Source organism: Callospermophilus lateralis, chromosome 7, assembly GCF_048772815.1.
Source record: "Callospermophilus lateralis isolate mCalLat2 chromosome 7, mCalLat2.hap1, whole genome shotgun sequence".
NCBI classification, from domain to species: Eukaryota; Metazoa; Chordata; class Mammalia; order Rodentia; family Sciuridae; genus Callospermophilus; species Callospermophilus lateralis.
Window position 1 is genome coordinate 68,832,733 of NC_135311.1, and position 25,605 is coordinate 68,858,337.

The 25,605-nt window shown below is 33.1% G+C and overlaps 1 protein-coding gene across 1 annotated transcript in view; it reads left to right on the forward strand.

Moving 5' to 3' along the window:
• LOC143404389 (putative ATP-dependent DNA helicase HFM1) overlaps positions 1-23,968 on the forward strand; it is a 39,545-nt gene extending 15,577 nt beyond the window's left edge. Inside the window, 16 exon segments of the mRNA XM_076862558.1 lie at positions 87-134; positions 4,396-4,466; positions 4,924-5,056; positions 5,954-6,105; positions 6,665-6,742; positions 6,950-7,108; positions 10,136-10,336; positions 10,419-10,507; positions 14,076-14,119; positions 14,224-14,325; positions 14,720-14,865; positions 16,155-16,249; positions 16,935-17,068; positions 19,537-19,584; positions 23,474-23,714; positions 23,797-23,968. Coding sequence (XP_076718673.1) covers positions 87-134; positions 4,396-4,466; positions 4,924-5,056; positions 5,954-6,105; positions 6,665-6,742; positions 6,950-7,108; positions 10,136-10,336; positions 10,419-10,507; positions 14,076-14,119; positions 14,224-14,325; positions 14,720-14,865; positions 16,155-16,249; positions 16,935-17,068; positions 19,537-19,584; positions 23,474-23,714; positions 23,797-23,968 — 1,913 coding nt within the window.
• Positions 23,969-25,605: the final 1,637 nt, after the last annotated feature.

Genomic DNA, 25,605 nt, shown 5'->3' on the forward strand with positions numbered 1-25,605 from the left:
GTTCTCAAGAAAAAAGTTGTGTAAGTTTTATTGAAGCAATTTTTTTGTAGAAAAAGTTTAAAAATATTCATCTATGATTTTTTTAGGGGTAACCAGAAGTGGTATAGGTTCCTTGAAGGCTGTCACAGAAATTCGTATCCTTTAAATTATTTTACAACATATTTGATATTGTGAAATCACATTATTAAAATATTGTTTCATTGTGTTCCTGTGCATTTGTTTTGGTTACAAAGAAAAAATGAAAAGTGTATCTTTTGAGTCATGTAAGAGATACATGTGTATGATAGTGCTATTCCAAGTGTGGTCTGTGTTCTGGTGCCAGCTTGAATTGTATGTACCAATAGAAGACAAGATAAATACAGAAATCAGATTTGTATTGTTGGCAGAACTCTGGTCAGCTTTGCTTACACATAGATACAGATAATATCTTATGTTTTGGATAAGATCAACCATAGTGGATTAAACAGAGTAGGGGAAATGGAAAGAAATGGACTTTTTGTTAATTGGGTACATTTTAACAAATCTAACATTTTTGAAAGAACCTAGTTTACACATATAATCCAACTTACATGTTTGGCCATTTCTAGTGCAAATATTTTGGGTGTATTCTGATGATAATATCTTCTTTGCCTCTTAATACCCTGTGCATGTCAATTTTATTACAACTTACCAGCTGTTTATGTGACTATTTCCTCAAGACCTAAGAACTCCTTGAAAGCAAGGCTTGTGCTTTATCTACTTTCCCATCTCCAGATACATTTAAAGGCAGATAAAGTAAAGCACATAAGTAAGAAAACTTGTAGGCAGAAAAGTAGCCATGAGCAAGGGGGAGGGTAAAAAATTGTTTGGAAATAATAAGCATTCCAGTTTGATTAAAGATATAAAAGAAATAGGAAATAATCCTGGATAGGTATTTTAGGATTAGATCATTTAATGCCATAAATACCAACATAAAGAATATTTTATGTTTTTGTTTTTAAACTCCTCCTTAACTCTATTGTCATATAATTAACAGGTAAAAACTGTATATATTTGAAGTATGCAATGATGTTTTATTATTATTTTACAGTCTGAAAATGATTACCATAATCAATATTTCTGTCACCTTATGTATTTGCCTTTTGGTATATGTGGTGAGAATACTTAGGATCTGTTCTCTTAGCATTTTGTTTTTATTTTTTTAATTAAAAAAAATTTTTTTGAGATAAAGTCTTGCTATGTTACCCATGCTGGTCTTGAACCTCTAGGCTGAAGCAGTCCTCCTGCCTCAGCCTTTCAAGTATCTGGGACTATAGCTACATGCCATCATGATCTTGTTTTGTTTTTTAATATTTATTTTTTAGTTGAAGTTGAACACAATACCTTTACTTTATTTATTTATTTTTATGTGGTGCTGAGGATTGAACCCAGGGCCTCACACGTGCTAGGTGAGCGCTCTACTGCTGAGCCACAATCCTAGCCCCATGCCCTTGTTTTTATTTTTAATAAATTTATTAAACAATGAGGAGAAACCATGTAAGATTTTTGAGCAGTCAAGCGAACTCATCTAAACTATGCTTTATGGAATTAGTGACTCACAGCTGAGGAGTGTTGTAGAATTCACAAAAGTTATGGTTTGGTTAGCAAAACAAAAAGTGAATTCCAGATATTGGGAAATCTAGGCAATAGTGACTCTAGTCCCAAGTACTCAGAGGATCATTTGAGGCAATTCTGAAGTATGGTTAGAAAATATTTTCCTGAACACTTATGAAAAGTTGTATCCAATGCAGATAACTAAATTGGGTTAAAATGGGGGAAGGCCGACATTATATTAAACTTCAGTCTTTAGCACTGCTCTTCAGCACCATGTCTCAATCCTGCTGCACTTCTCTCTTGTGATCTAAATAAAATGGAACATAGGAAATAGATTAGTAAAAAGCATGTTTAAAGATAGTTAAACAATCAACTATTTGTATAACTGGGCTTTCCATAGTATGGCACTACCTTCTTAAGACTTATAGAGATTTTGATGCTATATATTAGCTTAAGTGGTTCTGTAGTTTAGGTATCTTTGTTGGTTAAGACTACTATGTATACTTCTGTTCATTGATTTATTGTCAAAAAATTTCATTTGCTATAAAACTGAAGTACTATGGGTTATTGTTTCTGAATGTATACAGTAGAAGACTGAAGGCTATTCCTGGTAATTTGAGTTTGTGGATTACTTGGACACAATATATTTGCTGATTCTTTTCCAATATTTTCCAATATTTGAATACTCAGGACAGTAAATTTTGTCAGATTGATCCTGTCACAGTACTCTTGTCATTTTCAGTTCTAGAGACAGTTTTCCCCTTTATAACATATAATCATAATGCCACTACTTAGTTTGTTAAAAAATTTTTTGAGTGTTGATAATGATGATAAATGATGTTAGTGATTGAGTTTTTTCATGAGCTGGGAAACTGATTCTGCACTACTCTGAATCAAAGATTAATTTTTGTTAATATAAATTGATGTGTAACTATCTAATGAGAGAAAAACAGCATGATACCTACTTCTGGGCTTGTTATGAATAAATATTTTAGAAGAAAAGACATATCTTGAAGGAAAAATGAGATTCCTTCAAAATCTGATGGATTGACAAACTCAAAATTTCATTTTTATTTTGGAATAAATATTCTGACATGCATAACAGAAAATAAAATGAAAATTTCTAAATTAATGGCTTGACTTAATGCAATCATATATTAACTGAGTTACTGTGTGTCAGGCATTGTTCTAGGTATTTGGGATATATCAGTTAAGAAAATAGACAGTAAATCCTTGTCTTTGGAGAGTTAACCTTGGGATAAGGGTGGGGAAGAAGATAGATCTGAACAATTATAATAGTATATAAATAAGTTATATAGTATTTTAAAAGGCAATGAGTACTATGGAAAAAGAAAAATGTAGAGCAGGGTAAAGGAGGGTTTAATTGGGACTGCTGGATTTGAGGATTCAGGATGTAGAATTAAATAGAATAGTTAGGATAGGGCTTCATGAGAAGGTACAATTTAAGCAATTAAAGGATGTGAAATAGCCAAAGAAATTTGGAAGGAAGAATAATCTAGGCAGGGGGAAGGCTTCATGGAAGGTATATGACTGATGTTTTCAAAGAATGGCAGTATAGGTGGAGGAGAGGAATGGGAGTGGGGGCCAGTAGTAGAACATGGAATCTGAGAAATAAAGGCTAAATCAGGTGCAGGAAGAAGCAGTAGTAGGGTGACAAGACTACATAGCTGTCTACATCAAGAGAAACAGGGGTTTTTAGCAGAGTCATATAATCTGAGCTTTAAAAGGATCACTAGAACAATCCATGAATTCTTATATATCTTCTTAAAAACATATTGCTTACATAATTTTATGTTTGAGTTTTCAGATATATTATCTGTCATATCATTTATTAGAGTATAAAGTCTCTATGGTAGGAACTCATTTTCTTCTTTATTTGCAGTTTTCTAAATTGAATAATGCATCATGCTTATAGTGTTTAATAAATGTAGTTAACTAATAGTGATTCAGAATAAGAAGAGTGCTGTAAAATCTCTTTCAAGCTTGCAATGGATTCTCACCTTGGAGAGATGTTTATTCTTTAATCTATTAATTTTAAAAATGTTTTCATGGGCTGGGCGCAGTGGCACATGCCTGTAATCCCAGCAATTTAGGAGGCTGAGGCAGGAGGATCATGAGTTCAAAGCCAGCCTCAGCAAAAGTGAGGAGCTAAGTAACTCAGTGAGACCTTGTCTCTAAATAAAATACAAAAATAGGGATGGGGATGTGGTTCAGTGGTCAAGTGACCCTGAGTTCAATCCCTAGTACCAAAAAGAAAAAAACTTTTTCAGGGGATGATTTAAAGAATTATTTAAATTCTTCCTGAGGAGCCAGTATGCTGATAATTCAGTTATAATTATCAGAAACAAAAGGTTTCATTTCAGGGTTAGGTGACCAGAAATAAGACATTATCTAATGAAGCACAATCAACAATCAATAATTAGTGAAATTTGAAATATTAAAGAAGTAAAAATAAAGTAGCCTCATCAAAGTGTACTGTGGAAAAGATAAACTAGAAGCAAAGTTCTGATAGACTTAATCTCTGTATATTTGCATCTCTTCCATCATATTTAACTTTCAAGTTATAAGCCTTATGTAATCTCTTATTTCCTTATGGGGACTTCATAAGTTCTTTGTAAAACAGAGTGGGAGTGGAGACTCTAATAAAAACTGTTAATTTCTTTCTTAAGAAAATAGAAATGTGAAAGCCTCATTATTAAATGCTGTCGGAGTCAATATCAGTTTAACTAAAGTTTAAAATCAAATCAGATGTAACCTGTTTTTAAATTTCTGAAATATTTGACTCCTTAATGTTGTTCAAAGCAGCAAAATTTAGAAGTATTTTCAAAGAATTCCCGTATTTCAACTATATACAGTCCAAAGCCTTTGATGATGTAAATATCTTATGATTATTTACTTATCTTCCTCTTCTCACCAGGTTATATGCTCTCTAAGGAGAGAGACTAGATCACATTTTGGTTCCCAGTGCCACATTCAGTGACTAGTACATTATAGAAGCTCAGAAAATGTTTGTTAGATACATATATACAATTCTCACAGGTAGATTAATTTGTATTTGTTAGATTTATGAGAATTTCTCTAGAAGATAAAGGAATGATTTTCTTCTATGTCTAGCACATCACTTTGACAAATAAAAGAGATTAAATATTAATAGTATTATTTTTTGATGGTGGAGGTTCTGGAGCAAGGTTACAGTTTTAATAATTGAATGTTTGTATTATTATTTTGTATTATTATTCCTTAGAGTCTTCCTAAGACATATTTTCTAACAAGTTGAGAATGTGTGTGAAAAATTTGATGTTACATAATTGATTAAATTTTATTTTTTAGCTTCTTTATACAGATAGAAATTTTGTAATTTGTGCTCCAACTGGTTCTGGAAAAACTGTAATGTTCGAACTAGCTATAACAAGATTATTAATGGAAGTACCATTGCCATGGTTAAACATTAAAATTGTTTACAGTAAGTATATATTGTAAGAATAGTGATTAATTATAATAAAAGCTCAGTAAAGCAAAAATGAATTAAATTCAGCTCAGTCATAGGCATTATTATTTGGTTTCCCATACATTTTTAAAGAAACTGATTTTATTTATTTATTTGTGTTGCTGGCGGTCAAACTCAGGGCTGTGTATATGCCAGGCAAGCATTCTATCACTGAGCTATGCACCCAGCTCTAATAAATTCTCCTTCTGGGTTTTTTTTTTTTTTTTTTTTTTTTTGGTGGTGCTGGGTTTTGAACCCGAAGTCTTGTACTGCTAAACAAACACTACCATTGACCTATACATCCAGCCCTCATATGTTTTTAATAGATATATTACAATTGATTTTGTCTGTTCCATTAAATTCAAAACACATTTTTTTCAGAGTTAAAAATAAAAAGTAATATTTGAATTGAGGATTTTAACTTCACATGCTTGTTTTTTAAAGTTCAGTTAAAATGAACAAAATAAACATTTATAATTCTAGAAATTTACATAGACACTTCTGCTCTCCTGTTCTGGGTGTGTATTTTTTTAAATTTCCTCAAAGTAGTATATATACATGGTTTAAAAACCCAAATATTACAAAAAGCCTTATAATGAAAAGCACTAATGTTCTGCACTCAGGCCCCCGCCCGCCCTCTGCCGCCACCTCTCTCTCTCCGCTCTTGGCTATAAGTTCCTGAGTAATTATTTCTATTTATCTTTAGTTCTTTTTGGTGATTACCTTTTTATCTCTAAATTATATACCTAAATTACTAACTTTTAATTTGTCAATATTAGTACCTAGATATATACTTTTGTCCTAATTTTCTTAACTAAAATTTGCGAAAATAATTTTAAAATTGCATTTATATTAAAAAATGTATCATTATAGTGGCACCAATAAAAGCCCTATGTAGTCAGCGTTTTGATGACTGGAAAGAAAAATTTGGACCAATTGGATTGAATTGTAAAGAACTCACTGGAGATACAGTTATAGATGACCTATTTGAGATTCAACATGCCCATATTATTATGACAACTCCAGTAGGTATTATTTATCCTTTATTATTTCCTTGGTTTATTAGAAAAAAATCTGTTTCTTTTCATAAGAAGTTCAAAGAAAATACAAAGTAGAAGCATATATTTGCAAAGTAAAAAAGTAATAGTATTCAAGGTACAAAAAAAATTACCTACAAAAACATAAGTAAAAGACAAATGGCCAATAGGAAAAATGGACAAAGAATATCCAATTTGTTATTGTTGATAATTTATAATCATATTTATTCCTCTTATTTTTTTGCCCAAGTATTATGTATTAAAGAGGGAGTACCTTGGTAGAGTTTAAAAGTATGTAATCAGACAGTGAATTTAAATGTTGTGTGGTTAAATTTAATAAAAGAATTGAAGGCCTAGTTTTAAAACACTGACCAAACTATCAAAATTCAAATTTTTAATCCTTAAATCTTTTTCAGAATACTTTTAATGTATCAATCAAACCTTTACCTGTCATTTGTATTATGTCATGGTAAAATTTTTGTTAATGTCCTAAACAGTACTTATTATAATTCCTTATCACATTAAACTACTTGCACTTTTTCTGTAGGAGAAATGGGATAGCTTGACTAGGAAATGGAGAGACAACTCTTTGGTTCAACTGGTGCGACTATTTCTCATTGATGAGGTAGTGAACACATTATTCACTTTCAGAGATAGCATAAAAAGATGTTTAGAAAGAAGACAACTTCAATGTTTGTTTAATTGCTTCTAGGGGAAATTGCTGGAAAGTTCCCATTTTCTCAAGGAAAAATGTTAATTTCATTGTACATTTTAGTTTTTTAAGTAGATTGTAGTCTTACAGCTAATGATTCTTTCTTGATTTCTTGTATAGGTACATGTTGTAAAACATGAATATCGTGGTCCAACTCATGAAGTTGTAGTCAGCAGAATGAAAACTGTACAGTCTTTATCTCAGCCTTTAGAAAATACTAGCACTTTTATCCCAATGAGATTTGTAGCTGTATCTGCAACAATTCCAAATGCTGAGGATGTAAGTTAGAATTTCAATATACCATCAGGGTTTTTGTTTTATGACTGGTGAAATTTTTAGTTATTTTGATCTTAGAGAATAGTGAGGGTTGTTTTTTTTTTACCAGTCACTTGATAAAGTATGTTGTAGAAATTTATGGTTAGATTTTTCAGATATAAAAATTTGGTCTTCAAGTTTAATATTTATAATAGAAGGCTGTTTTTAGCTAGTATCTAAAAGTCTTAATTTTATGGATTTCATCCATCTCTCATAACTTGACTAATAACATGGTCATTATAGCCAGCTGTCTCTAATTGTACAGAAAAGTATAGTAGACATAAAAATAATTGCTGAGATGATTATCACTCTCCCCCCAATTCTATATGCCTAGCATTGCAGTAAGCCAAAATGATTGATGCAAAAGTGAGAACATATGGAACTTGTCCTTGAGGAGGATCTCATGGTTAATGGTAGAAGGACATGGGAAGAAATAGTTACATGGAATATTATACTTCCTATAATGAATATACAACCTAATTTGTGTGTGGAGGGTACTAGAGCTTGAACTCCCGGGGCTCTACCACTGAACTACATTTTAACATGCTGAAATTTGTGTATCCTTTTAAAATTTATTATTTGAGACAGGATCTCCATAGGTTGCTGAGGCTGTCCTTGAATTTGTAGTTCTATTACTTCAGCCCCCTGAATGGCTGGGATTACAGGTGTGTACCACTGTGTCGGGCCTTTTTCTTTAATTTTTAGGCAAACTTCTTGAGAAATGATACAGTTTCACTCTACTTTCTTACTCCTATTTACTTGTCAGCCTACTATAATGTAGCTTTTTTTCTCCAACACTTCTTAGAAAAAATACCTCCTGTATTTGCTCTTCCAATGGAAAATTTTGTCTTTATCCTTAAATTGACACAGTTAATAATTTTCTTATTCATGAAAAGAAAACTTGTTTTGTTCATATTCAAGAATAATATATAAAAATTTAAAGTTTATAAAAACAATAAAACTAATACCCAGACTTTTGTCCTTTCAAATGTTTACATGTGCATCAGTCTGTTTTCCATTGTTATAACAAAATACCTGAGGCTTGGTAATATGTTTTTTTAAGGAGGTTTATTTAGTTTACAGTTTATTTAGTTTATTTAGTTTTGGAGTCTGAAAGTCCAAGATTGGGTGACCTCATCTGTTCATCCTGGTGAGGGCCCTACTGGCTACCTCATAACATGGTGGACAGTATCATGGCAGGAGTATGCCTGACAGGGAAAGATCCCATGTAATCCAGAGAGATTCTAGAGTCAGACTCACTTTTTTTAAATGACCCACTCTCATGAGAACTTGCTTACTTTGGGAGATCAGCATTAATTCCTTCCAAGAACATTGTCCGCAGTAACCTAACCACCTTTTACTAGGTCCCACCTCTTAAAAGATTCCATCACCTCAGTACTATTACTACACTGGGGAACAGGCATTCCAACAAAGGAAATTTTGAGACACACTCTCTAACCATATTCAGACTATAGTAACATGAAATTATAATATTATAGTTTTTTGATCTACATTTTCATTTTACCTACAAATATTTCCATGTTATTAGTCTTTACTACTGTTTTGTATTGGGGGTATAATTTATTTATCTGACATCATAATAATGGAAGATTAAATTATTTCCATTTTTCTATTATAAACAATCCTGCAATTTGAAAACATCCATAATTATTTTTAGGATGAATTCTTGAGTTAAATAATTGAGTCAAAGGATGCAGAACTTTTAAGGATACACTGCCTTCCGTGTTACATTCATTTATTTTAGCTGCCATTTCTCTGAATCCTGCCAGCTGTCATTTTCCTATATCCTAACAGTGTGTAATATAATAATAAAATTGTTATTTTTATTTAATTTTGAATATTAAATATTTCTCAAATTTATTATTTAATATATCTTATTTTAAGTTTTTTTCTTCTTTGATTTTTACTGTAGTAAATATTTAAAATATATTTATCAACAACTTTTAAACTTTTGTTTTTTGTTACTTGCCAGGTCATGCCCTTTATTCTTTTTTCACACCGGGAAACTTTTACTTATTGATTTGTAAGCAATAATTATATAAATATAAATACCCTCCAATTCTTGAAACTTTCTTCTATTTTGTGGTAGTTACCAATTCTGATTGCTATTTCTCTGTCCGTTTCTTCTGGTCCTCTTCCTCAATTTCCCCATATGTTAAAGTCTTTATCCTTGATCCTCTGCTCCTCTCAGAATGTAAATTCTTGTGTGATCTTATTCCTACTCATGATAGCCTTGAGAATATTTCAGTATTCCTTCCTGTGCAACAAGAAACTTTCTCCTGTCAAAGCAGTGATCAATTTCATAGCAGGGCATGGAGCCTGATTACTAACCAGATTAAGCAAAGATAAGGATAGCTTAACACAGCTCTGTAAACTAACTACTGATTCTTGCATTGAGCCTGAAATATGCTTTTGGCTCTGCTTTCTCTCAAGTGTTTATGTTTTGATTAAAAATTGTCAACTCTTGCCAAAGCAATTTTAATTTTACTTTAGACGCTCATGAAGGAAAATAAAATAACTAATTAGAAAATTACCTGCCAGCACAGTGGCGCATGCCTATAATCCCAGTGGCTCCGGAGGCTGAGGCAGGAGTATCCAGAGTTCAATGCCAGCCTCAGCAAAATCAAGGAGTTAAGCAACTCTGTAAGACCCTGTCTCTAAATAAAATACAAAATAGGGCTTGGGACATGACTCAGTAGTTGAGTGACTCTGAGTTCAATCCCTGGTTACCTCCCACCCCCCCCCCCCCAAAAAAAAAAAGAAAGAAAGAAATACTGCTATTAGCAATATTTACCAATAGCATTTACCAGTTTATCAACAGAGTAATATCAATGGAATATGTAAGACTGAAAACTATCTAATTCAGTACTTTTATACCTTGACTTTAAAGTAATCTAAAATTGGGGGTTTTAGGCCATAAAACTTGACTAGAAAAAATGCTTAATGTACATTTTTTTTGTTTTTTTCAAGATTGCAGAATGGATTTCAGATGGTGAAAGACCTGCTGTATGTCTGAAAATGGATGAAAGCCATAGACCTGTGAAACTTCGGAAAGTGGTCCTGGGATTTCCCTGTAGTAGTAACCAAACTGAATTTAAGTTTGATTTAACCCTCAACTACAAAATTGCCAGTGTTATACAAACATACTCTGATCAGAAGCCCACACTTGTGGTATGGATTGTTGGTCGATTATCTTTTAGTGTGATGTTCACTTTTAACATGATTAATATAGAAATTATTAATGTATTTTCAGTTTTGTGCAACTAGGAAAGGTGTGCAACAGGCTGCTTCTGTTCTTGTGAAAGATGCTAAATTTATTATGACTGTGGAACAGAAACAAAGGTAAATTTTTTTGTTTTTTTTTCCTTGGAAGTAGAAGGACTTTTAGGATCACTTAGATGAAATGAGAAAAGTGGGTTTATCCCTTACCTTGATCAAGTTACTTGACAAAGCCTCAGGTTTCTCATCTGTATCATTAGAATAATAGTAATTTTGAGGATTGAGATAACAACTCTTTAGTGTAGATGTGATTGTATCTTTCTTTCATAACTGAATTTCTTGAAAGATAAAGTTATCCATATTGCTATCTTTATTTTTTCATCCACTTTGAATCCAGTATCTTTTGTTATCTTTCATTAAAAACCTTGCCAAGTAATTTCTCATGAATCTCTAACATATTTGATCACGTCTACCTTATTTTAACACACTGGATTCTGCTCTTCCATGATCATCTTCTACCAGTTTTCTTCCTGCTTTACAGGCCACTGATTCTCAATCAATTCAATTCTCAGTCAATTCAATCACTTTACCTCTTAACATTCCTGCGTTAACATAGGATCTTTGGGGGGACATCTTATATCTAAACCATAATACTACCCAATTCTTAAATTTTGACATTGTAGAGGGGTCTGCCTGAGGCTCATTCTTTTCCCCCCAATCTTTATCATTTATTATTTTTATTTCGACAGCATATATACATAAGTACAAAATATCTACTGATAGAATCCTCTTTGATAATTTCATTTGGTTTACAAAAATGGGATAGCAAAATAACTTAGGTCATTAATACTGTACAAAAATAAAACTGGTTAAACAATTGTAGAAATCAACATTTTACAGTGTTACATACATTCATCTGTTTGGAAAGAACATCTCTTTCTACCCAAAGTGATGAGTACTATGCCAAATCTGTCTGCAAACCAGCAAAGCTAATTTGTTTCTGCAGTTATAACTACCATATATGATTCTCAAAAGATGCATGATATGGAGCTTAAAACTCCATATCATGTCAGTTTCCCATCAAAAATCTTTATAATAGCTCTGTCTTGTTATTAATATAAAATCCTAAATCCTTAATATGGTTTTCAGTACTCTATATAATGTGATGCCTAACTATTTTTCAGACTCATCTTGACCATGTTTTTTTCTATACTCATATCAAGCCATATAAGACTCTCTATTCTGTGAATATATTTAACTGCTATAGCCAGGGCTGTCAGGCATCATGTTTTCTTTTCTTGGTATTGTTTTACCTAACTCCTATTTATTCTTTAGGTCATATCATTAATATCAGTTTTCTATAATCTTCAATTTCCCTTTATTCACTTTTATAAGTACCCTGTACTTTTTTAATAGCACTTATTATAATTGTAATAAATATCCTTTTATTCAATTGTTATTAAAACATTTGTTTAACTTAGATTATAACCTTCTTGGGGAAAGGGGGACTTTATGTTCATCTTATTTATTTACCCCTGAATCTTGGCAGGTCTTGGTGAGTACTAGCACTTGATTACTACTTAATGAATATTAGCTTCTTCTTATTTTTTTTTTTTTAGAGAAAGAAAGAGAAGTTTTTAATATTTATTTTTTAGTTTTTGGCGGATACAACATCTTTGTTTGTATGTGGTGCTGAGGATCGAACCCGGGCCGCACGCATGCCAGGCGAGCATGCTACCGCTTGAGCCACATCCCCAGCCCCAAGCTTCTTATTATTAATTTTGGCTTTTGGGTCAGATCAGCTTCCAAATTACCAGTCTGTCCCTTTGCCACTACATTGCATCCTTTCTATTTTTCCCTAATCCCTGCACAGATTATTAATTTTGTTTCAGGTAATCGTTTTCTTAAACAGGCGCATATGCAGTATCTAAATTCCTTTATCATTCCCCACTTTTGCCTAGCTACTCAAGGAAAATTTCTCTTTCAACTCTTGTTTTTCTTCATTCTTTGTCCCTCATTTTTTTTTTCTTTCTTTATCTCTTTTTAAATTCTTGTGGGTTTTTTTGTCAATAAAATACTGGTATTAGAACTAGCATGAAGGTAGAAACGCAGATTTGAATAACAGTACCACTTTTTCTAGTTGTTAGAAATTAGGCATATTCTCTACTATCCCCCCTCAGGATAAGAAAGGTAGCAGAATACAACAGTTACTAATATGGCATTATGTAAAAATGTGCATGTGTAACTGATGTGATTCTGCAGTCTGTATTGGGGTAAAAATGGGAGTTCATAACCCACTTGAATCTAATGTATGAAATATGATATGTCAAGAGCTTTGTAATGTTTTGAACAACCAATAAAAAAATAAAAATAAAAAGAAAAGAAAAAGAAGAAAAAAATTTAAAAAATGAAAAAATAAATGCCACAGACTCAAATTAAAACTTTAAGGAAGCAAATAGATCCACAAACAGACCACTGAAAACAGTCTACCTGAGTTAGTAATAAGGAAGTCCTCTCTGATTTAACCCCTATTAAAAAAAAAAAAAAAAGTAACCTGAAGCAACTTGATGTTAACCCATCAGTGCTCTTTCCCCCATATTATTCCATTTCCTTGTTCCCATTTCACAAACGCACTGCTCTGCTCTTGCCCAGTTGGAGCTTCTGTTTTATTTTGTAGACTGAAGCCTGCCTTGATGTATGAATTACAAATAAAAGTCAATAAGATCTATAAAAAAAAGAAATTAGGCATATTACTTCCTAGATTCAATTTATTCCTTCCTTCCTTCTTTTTCTTTCTTCTTCTTGTTTTTTTTTTTTTTTTTTTTTTTCCTATTGGTGCTGTGAATCAAACCCAGGGCCTCATTTTATGCTAGGCAAATGCACTACCACCAATCTAAATCCTCAGCCTATCAGCTTCAATTTCTTAATTAAGTTTCAACATATGGGAATCAATTTTCTTATCATTTTACTCTGATAATTAAATTAAGCAACATTTCTGTAATACCTGTGTATTATAGAAAAAATAGTTTAGGTTTAATAGTATATTGCCCTTTCCACTTGACTTCTCTTCATTCCATTGTGAATTCTTTTGAAAAAATCACAAGTATTATAAAATAATGTTTCTTACTTTCATGTCTGCAACAAGGAAATGGAAAAACACCAGTTTGGGGGACTTTAGACATGTTCAAGAATCAAGCCTACCAAACTCCAGAATCTTTGAAAGTACAAGAATTGCTTTTTAAATTATTAAGAAACTTTATTAACTTCTGTTTTAATGTTTTCCTGGTTTTCTTTACATGACATATCTCAGAGCACAATAAAAAACATTTTTTTTTATTTCAGTCTTTTTGGTTTACTTATTGGTAATATAGCAGAATTTTAAAACTTGTTATTTCTTACAAATATATTTTAGGCAAATTATGAATATAGACTTTCATATTCTGATCCATGAACATAATAAATATTTATAATGTTTTCCCCCCCTGTGGGTTTGAAAGGGAACTGTAGTGTTTTAGCTAATAAATTAGGGACTTCTAAATATGAATGTTATGTAGTCTATTCTGTTTAAAGATAGTTTTCAGATAATATTATGAAAACTCTTTTATATTTGTAAGTTTCAAAATAATTAAGAAACTTTTAGAATTTTCTGATGTTAATAGGAATAACTCAATAATTTTATATTTTAAAATAGGTTACAGAAGTATGCATATTCCATAAGAGATTCAAAACTGAGAGGTAGGTTTAGAGATAATTTTTGAATAACATTTTCAAATATAGACAAAATGAGTCAATTGATGAAATATTAACAGTAACTGACAGGTGTCATATTTTTATTATAGATATCCTAATACATGGTGTTGCTTATCATCATGCTGGCATGGAGCTGTCAGATAGAAAAGGAGTTGAAAGAGCTTTTACTACTGGAGATCTACCAGTTCTTTGTAAGTAGAATGTGTTTCTTACCCATATTATAAATTATTTTGAAAAATTATTTTTAAGAGAAAAAGGTAAAATCTTAAATTTGCTTCTGCTTTTAAGAAGCTAAAATTATGTAACTACCTATGTTTGTGCATGCTGTGGTAAATTCTTAGCAACGTTTTTAGTTTTTTATCATGTTATTGAATGAAGTACAATTTGAGAAGTAAAAGTTTAATAATTTTTTGGTTTTAGCATGTATTATTAGTTTAGATTAAAATTTTATTATTTTATTCCTCTTTGAAATTTTTTTGTGAATGAGTCTTATTGCATTTATAGCGATGTCTTTTATAAGAAAATGTCTTCCTGGAGTGAAAAAAATTGTAAGGCTTGAGATTAATAATCCTTAATCTGATGCAGTTACTACCAGTACTTTAGCTATGGGAGTAAACTTGCCGACTCACCTAGTAGTTATGAAATCTACAATGCATTATGCTGGAGGGATGTTTGAAGAATACAGTGAAACAGATATTCTACAAATGATCGGTAGAGCTGGTCGTCCTCAAGTAAGTAACAGTAATTTTACTTTTCATAACTTGTATTAGAGACATGGCAAAATAAAAACTGTTTTGTATATTTTTTAGTAGCTTTTCATAATTAAAGTTGAAAGTTATGTAACTCAGAAAATCTACTTTAATGAAGGAATAGAATTAAAACAACCCTCACTAACTGGAATATATCAGACCTCTCCTCAAACTCCCACGGTCTCTGAATTTCCATTGGTTAATGAAGGGATGGAATGAATATACTGTTGAAGGATTTTTGGTTTTGAGTTTTGGGGGTTCTGTTTTATTTTATTCTTAATCTAGGGATGTTTTTAGCATTTGGGATGAGTAAGTTTTTCATTGTATAGGGTTGTCATGTGCATTATAGAACATTCCTGGGTTCTAACACTAAATTCCAGTAGTGTCCCCAGGCATTGTAACATTTAAAAGTCAGCTTATATACATTTCAGAACTTACCCTATTCTGACAAATACTTGATTGAAGAAATCATTCATATAGGTTACTAAGGCAACATTCAGGAAGAATATCTTTTCAAAGAATGTCAAAATATTAAGTTATACATATTTATAATTATGTAGGATAAATTAGATTATGTGTAAACTACATCAAATCTTAAAACTTTTACCTAGCTGGGCATGGTGGCGCACACCTGTAAACCCAGCAGCTCGGGAGGCTGAGGCAGGAGGATCCAGCCTCAGCAAAAGCAAGGTGCTAAGCAACTCAGTGAGACTCTGTCTCTAAATAAAGTACAAAATAGGACTGGGAATATGGCTCAGTGGTTGAGTGCCCCTGAGTTTAATCCTTGATACCCCGCCACAAAAAACAAAAAAAAAACAAACTTTTACCTAGTTACTGAAGTTTGCTTTGATTTTAACATTGATTTAAAATTTTGTTACATTGAAACTAAAGTAGCATTTACATTCATACTCTTGGAAGGTTTTAAAATTAAATTTAACATTTAAATTCAGAAGCATTTTTTAGGCCTTTTAACTTGTTATTTAAGACAAAGGGGTAAGAAACTCTTTAATATAAAATTTAAAGTCTTGAAGTATTAAAAGGACTGGTGCAGGTCTGAGGCTTTGGCTCAGTGGTAGAGTGCTTGCCTAACATGGGTGCAGCACTGGGTTCGATCCTCAGCACTGCATAAAGAAATAAAAGCATTCTTGTCCATCTACAACTACAAAAGAGAAAGAGAGAGAGAGAGAGAGAGAGAGAGAAAATAAAAGGACTGTTGCCACAATATGTCCTTCTTTACTGAATTTACCTATGTGATGTTTGTTTATTTCTAGTTTGACTCTACAGCTACAGCAGTTATTATGACTCAGTTAAATACAAGAGAGAAGTACATTCAAATGTTAGCTTGTAGTGACACTGTAGAAAGCAGGTAATACAGAAAAATTCCAAAAAAGATAATAATACTAATACAAGTATTTTCTTTTAATATATTAAAAGGAAATTTTTAGTTTTAAGGCTATTTTTCAGAAAATTTTTAATAATTTAATTAGAATGTTTGTGTTATTTTAAGAAATTTAATAGTTTTTTTAAAAAAGATAATAGAATAATTTTACTCAGTGATGTTTATTAGCATATGGTAACATGTATCCTTGTTATAAAAGGCCTACCTTATAGTAAGTTCTTACTAATTATCATTATAATTTACATACTAAATTATATACATTTATAATTACTAATTTGTAGTAAGTGGAAATATTTTTATATCTTTAAAATTTTAATTAATAATAATAATAAGAGAGATAATCTGGGACTTTTTAGTAGAGTATTTGATATATTTTTTCTTGGGGAAAATAGAATATTTTCTCCCCCCACCACCACACGTATACACTTTCTTAAGTAATAGTTTGCCTTCTAGACCAATGAAGTAAAGAGAAATGTAAAAATTTTTAAGAGTTGAACTGACTTAAGGTTTTCTTACAGTTTTTGAAATTAAATTCTTTCATGAATTATTAATGTAGCAATGAGTATATTATATATTATTAAAGTTTAAAAAGTAAGAGTTATAGTACTGAAATAAATATTAGTAATGCAGAGGTGTTTTTTTCCCCCATTAGTTTGCACAGACATCTTATTGAACATTTAAATGCAGAGATAGTATTGCATACCATCACAGATGTGAATATTGCTTTGGAATGGATACGATCAACTTTGCTTTATATCAGAGCCTTGAAAAACCCATCTCATTATGGTTTGTTACTTTGACCTAGAAAAGTAGTACTTTTTAAAATCCTGCTGTGACTCTGTTTAGATTAATAAGTTATTGAATAGACTCCAGAAACTAAAAGGTAATAAAAGGTAACAGCATCATAAATATGTTTAGAAGCAAAAGTAGAAAAAAGTGAGAAAACTTTTATCTGTTTTACTTCTAGTCTTTTAATAACCTTTGAAATCAATGCCTTTAAAAACAGATATAGTAGAAAAAATTCAATTCTAGTAGAAATAGCAAAAATGCCTAAAGTAATTTAAAATAAGTTACAGTTTTTTTTCTGTACTTAGTGTTTAGCTATTTTCTTATTCTGAATTTGTGACTGGTTTTCAATTTTCATAGCTATAGCAGTGTTTGAGAATGCCATATTCCTTGATTTCTTCAGCCTTACCTTAAGGGTGTATAGTTGTATATTTTTTAAAATATTATGTGTGAATAATGATATGCTTTAATTTGCATTTTTTCCTTCTCATGATCACTTTATTTTTGTAGTTATTTTTTAATTTACATACATATATATTGCAGTTCCTTTTTATATTGTTATTACTAATATACAATAAAATGTACAAATCTTTAATATCAATGTCAGTGAAATTTTACATGTGTACACACACACACACACACAAAACCACTGCCCAGATCAAGATACAAAGAATTTCCCAGAGGTTCCCTCATGCTGATTTGGTTAGTATCTACACACCCAGAAGTAAAGACTGTTCTTTCACCATAGGTTAGTTAGTTTTGTCTATTCTTGAACTTCATATCAATGTAGGCATATGTGTGTATACATATGTATGGTATTTACTCTTTTTAGCTCTAGTTTCTTTTGTTCAACATATTGTTTATGAAATTTATTCATATTATTGGATTTTTAGTAGTAATTTGCACTTTGTTGTTATTAAATATCCAGTTGTATGAATATACCACAATTTAAGCATCCATTTTCTTTTTGAAGGACATGTGGGTCATTTTCAATTTTTTACTATAATGACTATGAATATTCTTCTACAAGTCTTTTGATGGATAAGACATTCATTTTTCTCAAGTATATTCTTGGGAGTAAATCAGGTAGACTTATTAACCATGTTTAGCTTTAGTAGATACCCTCAAATACAGTAATTTTCCAAAACAGTTGAGTTAATTTACACTTTCAGCAACAATGTGTAAGAATTCTAAGTCTAGCAAGGTAAAGCGATCTGTAGTTCCAGCTACATGAGAGGCTAATGTATGAGTATCACTTGAGCCTTGCACAAGTTCAGGGCCAGCTGGGGCAACATAGTGATATCCCATCCACCTGAAAAGAACCTGGATGGGTACTTCAGTGGTAGAGCAGTTGTCTAGCATGCAGAAGGCCCTGGAGGCCCTGGGTTGAATCCCTAGCACTACCAAAAAAAAAAAAAAAAAAATCTAGTTGCCGAATTCTAGTTGCTTTACATCCTGGTTTACATTCTTGTCAATGATTGGTTTTATTTCAGTCATTCCTGTGTGTGTGTGTGTGTGTGTAGTGGTTTCTTTGTGATTTTATTTTGTATTTCTAAGACAAATATTAGCATGAGGATCTTTTCATATGCTTACTGGGCATTTAGATATGCTATTTTTGTGAAATGTCCTTTCAAGTCTTTCATCCATTTTTACTTCAATTGTTTGTATATTTATGATTAATACAGAGGAGTTCTTGACATACTCTGGATGAGTTATTTGCCAAATATATGTATTAAATGTCTTCTCACAATCAGGCTTGACTTTTCACTTTCTTAAGGAATTTTTTGATAAAAGAAAATTCTTAGTTAAATAATGCCATTATAAGGCTGCAGATGTGGTTCAAGCGGTAGCGCGCTTGCCTAGCATGCGCGGGGTGCTGGGTTCGATCCTCAACACAACATTAAAATAAAAAGTGAAGATATTGTGTCCACCTAAAACTAAAAAATAAATATAAAAAATTTTAAATAATGCCTCTATCAACTTTGTTATATGTCCTTTGATACCCTTATATACATACATGCCTAAGAGTGAAATTACTATTATAGAGTATGTGTAGTTTCAACTTCAGTATATAGCAGTTTTCTAAAGTGATAGTATTATCAAACATTTTTTCATAGGCATATCTATTTTATAATGAAAGTCCACTAGAAAATATTCATCACTTGACAGAAATTTATTATTCATAAACATTAGAAGTCTGTTCTCATCATTCCTTTTAAAATATAATATTCCTGATCACTTTTACATAATATAATAAGCAAAAGAGAGCCAATTGATATGAAAGGATTTCAAAACAGTGGTTGTGTTCTATAGATATTTAAGCCTTGTTTGAACTTAACAAGCTGTTTTCTTTTTTCCTATATAAGATTTAATTAGATGCTCTTTTCTAGTTAAGTGGAGTATAAATTGAGACTATAAAGATGAATTAAACTCATTTTATTTTTTATATATTTTCATGACTTATACAGGTTTTACATCTGGATTGAACAAAGATGGAATTGAAGCAAAATTACAAGGTTAGATGTACTTCCTTCTATAAAATATATATTCTAAATATTTTAATGAAAAACATCAGTTATTATTACAGTTAAGGATTTTTAAAATAATTTTTTTAAAATTAATTTGTCTAGAAAAATAATACTTTTTGAGTGAGGGGGAACCACTTTTCTCCACAGTGACAGCTGTCCTCTACCTCGTGACCTATGTAACCTTGGCATGCCTGGACATATTTAAAAATCACACCTAAGTTAGATTCTTCCCAAAGTCATGCTTGCCTACCTCAAGGTAAGATTTGCCTTTGCTGATTGTGTCCCAACTGTGACTATGGGCAAACTTCAGCATAGCTCCAAAGAGGAAATACTGCCCTTGTTCAAGGAAGAAGTAGCTTATATGCTAAAGAAAGATGTATGCACATGTGGAGAATCAGGATAAAACATATGTGTAGGTGTCTTGAGGACACTGGATCAGGGATAGTGGTGGGAGGCAGGGATATGAATGTGGGTGGGATGACATGGAGCACTCTGCCATGACTTAACTTGCAGCACCGTGTCCTGGCAAGAACTCCTGTATCCTATCCAACATGTTGCTTAGATGGCTCTTCGCAGCTTATACATGATGATGGCCTACGGCAAATGAGGTAGAAATGCTGGAACTGTCTTGGCATAGTATTGAGAAAGGACTCTAGAGATTCAAGGAGGTAAAAAATATCAGAATAAACAGCAGGGTTTCATTAACATTCTTGCTTTCTGTCTCAGTATAGTCTGCAGGGATGTTGGTGATCTTGACTTTCCATAGTATATAATTCTATAGATCTAAAACATTAATGACATTATACTAACTGGATCTGATGAATAAGCAATGGGAAAAACTCTAAATACCCAGGAAGAGCATATGCGTAAAGTCTAGAAGGGTCTAGAAGGAGATGATAAACATCTGATTATCATTGGTGGTCTCAGGACCAGCTACAGCCATAAAGACAATAGAAATGAAGGGAGTGGAATTTATTAGACCATTTCTACATGTGACTTTATATTATCTCCAGTTTATCTGGGCATTAAAGCAACAACCAGTTCTGGTTGCACAACTTTGCAAATAATAATAATAATCTGTTAGCACTTCACCCAGGTCCACATTTTGTAATTGTTGCTTCCAGCCCCGGGGACTCTTTAATGATGAGGTGTGGAATAGTAAAGAAGCCACTTGCCACCTATGAACAAATGTAAATGAAAGGTAGTTAACAGTCATGGAACAAGGTGTGTCTTAATATGGCTCAAAGTCATTGGATACATGTTCCCTTTTTTCTAGTCTCAGTTGAGCATTTTTAAGATGCATTTTATAAATTGACTCCTCAGAATGTCTTGGCAGGACTGAGCACCAGCTACCCATAGTGGCTTCCAAATCAATAATTGCTTCTTGGATTTCCTTTCCTGCTGGGAGCCATCAGCCAAGTAGGTATGACAATTTCCTTGCCAGCTATTCCCATGCTGTCTAGTGGAAGGACTCCTGAAAGGTGACCTTGCTCAAGGACCAGGGCGGATCCGTGTTTAGGGTGTTCCCCGTTTAAGATAATCTGAGATTAGGGTGTTCCCCCTTTAGAATAGGGCGTATCCTGCTGCCTGAGTTCCTCTTGAGTTCTTAGGGTCAGACAGTATATTTTGGGAGACAGAAGCCCAGTGGAGAGGTGGATTTGGGCAGAGAACGTGGATTCCCCGAGAACATGTTTGTAGAGGGCCGGTGTGAGTTCGGGAATAAAGAATTGCTGTTTGAATCTACAAGCTGTGTGGAGACTCGTGATTTGTGCCCAGCCAGAGACTGTGGCACTTTCCTATTTTGCTCCTCATTCCTTCACCCTTGGTTGCTTCTTAAATAGACTACCTACATGTGAGATTCTGCTTTTTCTAGATTCTACTTTTTCCCCAAGAAGGAAAACCCACAATAAGATTATTCTTCAGTGACCTGGTGTCACTCCACTTATTTGGGGGAATTTCATCTTCTATGGCCACATGATCTAAATAGGAAATACCATATTTTTAGGTAAATTTGTCTTCTTGGCCACAGTAGTTGGTCAAGGGATAGACATGGGACACAAGATGGACCAATCAGAGTACTTGCAAATTTTTCTATAGCTGGAGCTACTGGAAGAAATACCCTTCCTTTCTCATCATAGAATTATAAGTGTGTAGGTTTTCAGCTACTCACAGGCATGTCCCCTATGACTTGAAAAAATTGGTCTGAGAGAATGAAACTAACACCAGAAAAATTTGGAGGCAAAATATAAAGTGAAAGTCTCAGAATACTCTAAATCAATCATCCCTAAATCTAAATCTTACAAACGTACAACTCTGTGTATATCACAATAAATTTCTTTTTTTAATTTAAATTGGATTTCTTTCACTTGCAACTTAAAGAAATTTTATATGCCAACAGACTACACATAATTCATAGAAATCATGTTTTTAAAATAAACCTCATGTGTGTCTCTAACTTCAGTAAAATAATTTTATTCCACAAGTATCTTCATTTTTGAAAAATATGACTAGGAAACATACATAGTTGAGGAGCAGTGTGGGTGTAGCTATTCAATAGATCAACCAATTCTAAATTATGTGCCCTGGAGCAAGTGACTTACTTACCTCAGCCTTAGTTTCCTCATTTATATCACCAGAGTTCCATGCAGAAACCACCTTAGGTATTTTGAGCAGAAAGAGATTTAGTACAAGGAATTTGATGCTTCCAAAATCATTTTTTGCCCAGAAAGACTAAAAGACAGGAAGACCACCTCTCATATCACATTACCACATTGCTCCTGCCACAATTCAAATATCAGGAAATGTCAGAGACTCTTATAGATAGATCAGAGCTTCTGTGATCCTTAAGACTGAGCATTACCTGCAGAGCACAAAATATGGCCTGACTTGCAAAATTTCATATCTATCAAAATTATGCCTCCTGGAAGAATGTTGTCAGTATCCCCTCCCTCTTTTAAATATTTTGAAAGTGTCTTGTTGGCAGACAGAAACTTCTGATCCCTTTAATACAAGGTAAAACACAGAAGAGGATAGAACTAAATGTCGATTGACAGTAAACAATATCAAACACAGAGGATAATGCATACTTCAGAGGACTAGGGATGATTAAATGTGAGTATATACAAAGTGGGACAGAGTAGGGATTAAATGCATGACAAGAATATAGAACTAAAAAAAAATAAAAGTGGAATTGCTGTGGTGCTCTATTATACATAATTCCCCTTTATTAGTCTACATACAGAAAAAGAATCATCAGCCATTTCTATGAATATATAAAAGATTTGTGTGCCATTGTATTCTTTCCAATGCATTTGCCTTAATCTATGTACTACCCATGAGAGATAGATAAAACCAGATTTTAAGAACTATGAGATTTTTTCTAATTTATATAGTCAGGAAGTGGCAGAAATAGACTTTGAACTTGTTGCTTTTTAACTTTGAGGTTCATGGTCTTTCCTCTGTACCAGGATAAATTGTACCAGAAGTACAGAGGACCTCTGGAGTCTAAATAAATTAATCCTACTTGAGGAAATCTGGGAAACCTTTTGAAGGAAGCAAGATTTAGGCCTGGCCTTTTGAAGGATTCTAAGGAACTATGGAGGAAAAAAAAATACATTCCCATGGAGAATTCCTGTGGAAGTCAGACTGGAAGCAGGTATGGGCGGCTCCAGCAGAGGAGACCATGGCTGACTGCCAAAGTGTTTGTTCTATGGGCAAATTCCTCCTGACCTTAGCTAACCTGCGAGGTGTGGTGAACTCTGCCTTGCATTAATGTGGATACTAGGCACAGAACTCTCATCTTTGATCAACTCCATGCAATACAGGACATTGTGGACAATGGGGGTGGGGGACTCACTTTGTCATCCTTTGGGTACAGAATACACCATCCAGGACTACAACATGTCAGTCATCACTGGTAACAGAGATTTACAGATTGTCAGCATCATATTGTGTGTCCCCCTCCTGGTCACTACTAGCCAGCTTCCTCCTATGTTTACCAGCATCCAAGAGGACTATGATGAGTATATGCTGTCATCCGTCACCACAGACATCTTCAAGTCAGCAGTGGCTCACCTTGATACTGGACAGCTAATCACCCCAAGAGAGCTGATCTCCATGTAGGTGAGCAATGACTTTACAGAGCCAGGAGCAACTTTGGGGCTCATCTGGATGATGTGTCTTTGATACTTTGGACCTTAGGAAGGCATTCACAGAAGCAGTGGAAGACACAGGTGACTCAGCAGGAGTCAGAAGCCAAATTTGGAATGGAAAAGCTGAACAACAGAAGAAAGCAGCTATCATCTTTGTGAAGGGTAACTCCAAGGCATCCAGCCAATCCCCAAATTACTTGCTGCTGTGGGTGATGGCCTGAGGGAGTGAGATATGCAAGCTGGAAGCTGCAATGAACACTGCATACACATCTTTGCACTCTGGGAGCATCTGACCACAGGCAGGGTAGTCCAGCCTCTTCCAGCTGCTCCAGGGGCGACTGCCCACCTGTGCCTCCTTAGCCCTGATGAACCTGAGCACTGCCTTCCCTCTGCCCCACCCCCAGAAATGTCATAACTGGTTTAAAGTGAAAGAAATGAAAGTGAAGTCAGATCTCTGAAAGAGAGAGAGAGAGGAAGAAAGGAAGGAAGGAAGGAGAAGAAAAATAAGGAGGAGGAAGAGGAAGAGAGGGAAGAAAAGAAAAGGAAAAACACTCCAGGTAGAGGTTAAAACTAGAGAGAGGAAAGTATAAAGCATATCTGGGGAGTGATGAGTGGTTTGGGGCCTCAGACTTCAGAAGGCAAGAAAGCGTGTTCCAGACCAAGCTCGACGAGCCCAGCAGACCAAGGAGGACCACAAGTGTTCTGCAATTGCTCGCCACTATATCCTCCGGGGGCAGCATAACTCCTGGCACACAGAATACTTAATAAATATTTGTTAAATCAATTAGTTGGAAATGAGCCTAGGAATATTGTTGGCTAAAGATTTAAAGAGCTGAGAATGCATGGCCAGGTTTGAACTTTATTCCATGTGCAATAGAAGCCACCTGAGGATTGCAAACAAGACAAGCATATCACTGAATCTGTGAAAACATGTTCCTATGGCAGCCATGTGTAGGAGGCACTAGAGGACATGACCAAAGGTGAAATATATATATATATATATATATATATATATATGTACATACATATATATAATATTTTTATTATTGTATATTATATATTATATAAGTATAATATATATTGTATTTGTGTGTAAGTCACATGGAAGATGGGATTACAACTGTGAAAATAGGTTAATTAATTTATTTATTTATTTTAAATTTTAAATAATACAAAAAGTTTTATTCAATTTTAGTACCATGTACAACCAAAACATTAGCCATACACACATATTCTTATATTCCTCCCTTTGGCATAATAATTTGATTTCAATTTTTTTTGTATACTAGAGAAGAAAGGTTAAAAGGAAGCTGTAACAGATAATCACACTGTATTTAAGGCCCAAGTATTTTCATTCTGGGTCAAAGTTTTTTCCCTGATGCTTAGTGCACATATTTAATTGAATGAATTATCAGCAATTAGTTAATTGCTATTCACGCAAAACATTCTTGTCTCTCAAAGTTAAAACCTACAAATGGCCTAATGTGTTCCTGAATCAGAAAAACCTAACCTCTGATTAGAAACTATAAATGTCATTATTTCTCTGAACCGGAAAGGCAACAAGTCTGAAGAAATGCTTAATAATTTGTTCTAAGCAGACTATATACATCATACTGTGAACTCTTCCATCCAGGATTTTTCAGATAGCCAAGTCATCCACCAAAATACTATTTGAAGTCCAGATATTTAACAAAAAGAAACTGCTGCCAGATCATCTTTATTTTCCTTAACAAAATACACACAAGAGCACAAAATTCACTTATATATCATCATTATTTTACAAGTATAAATAATACTAAGAATTCAAGTACAGTCAAGTGCAGATATATTTCCTATATGTTAATATGTAAACATAAAC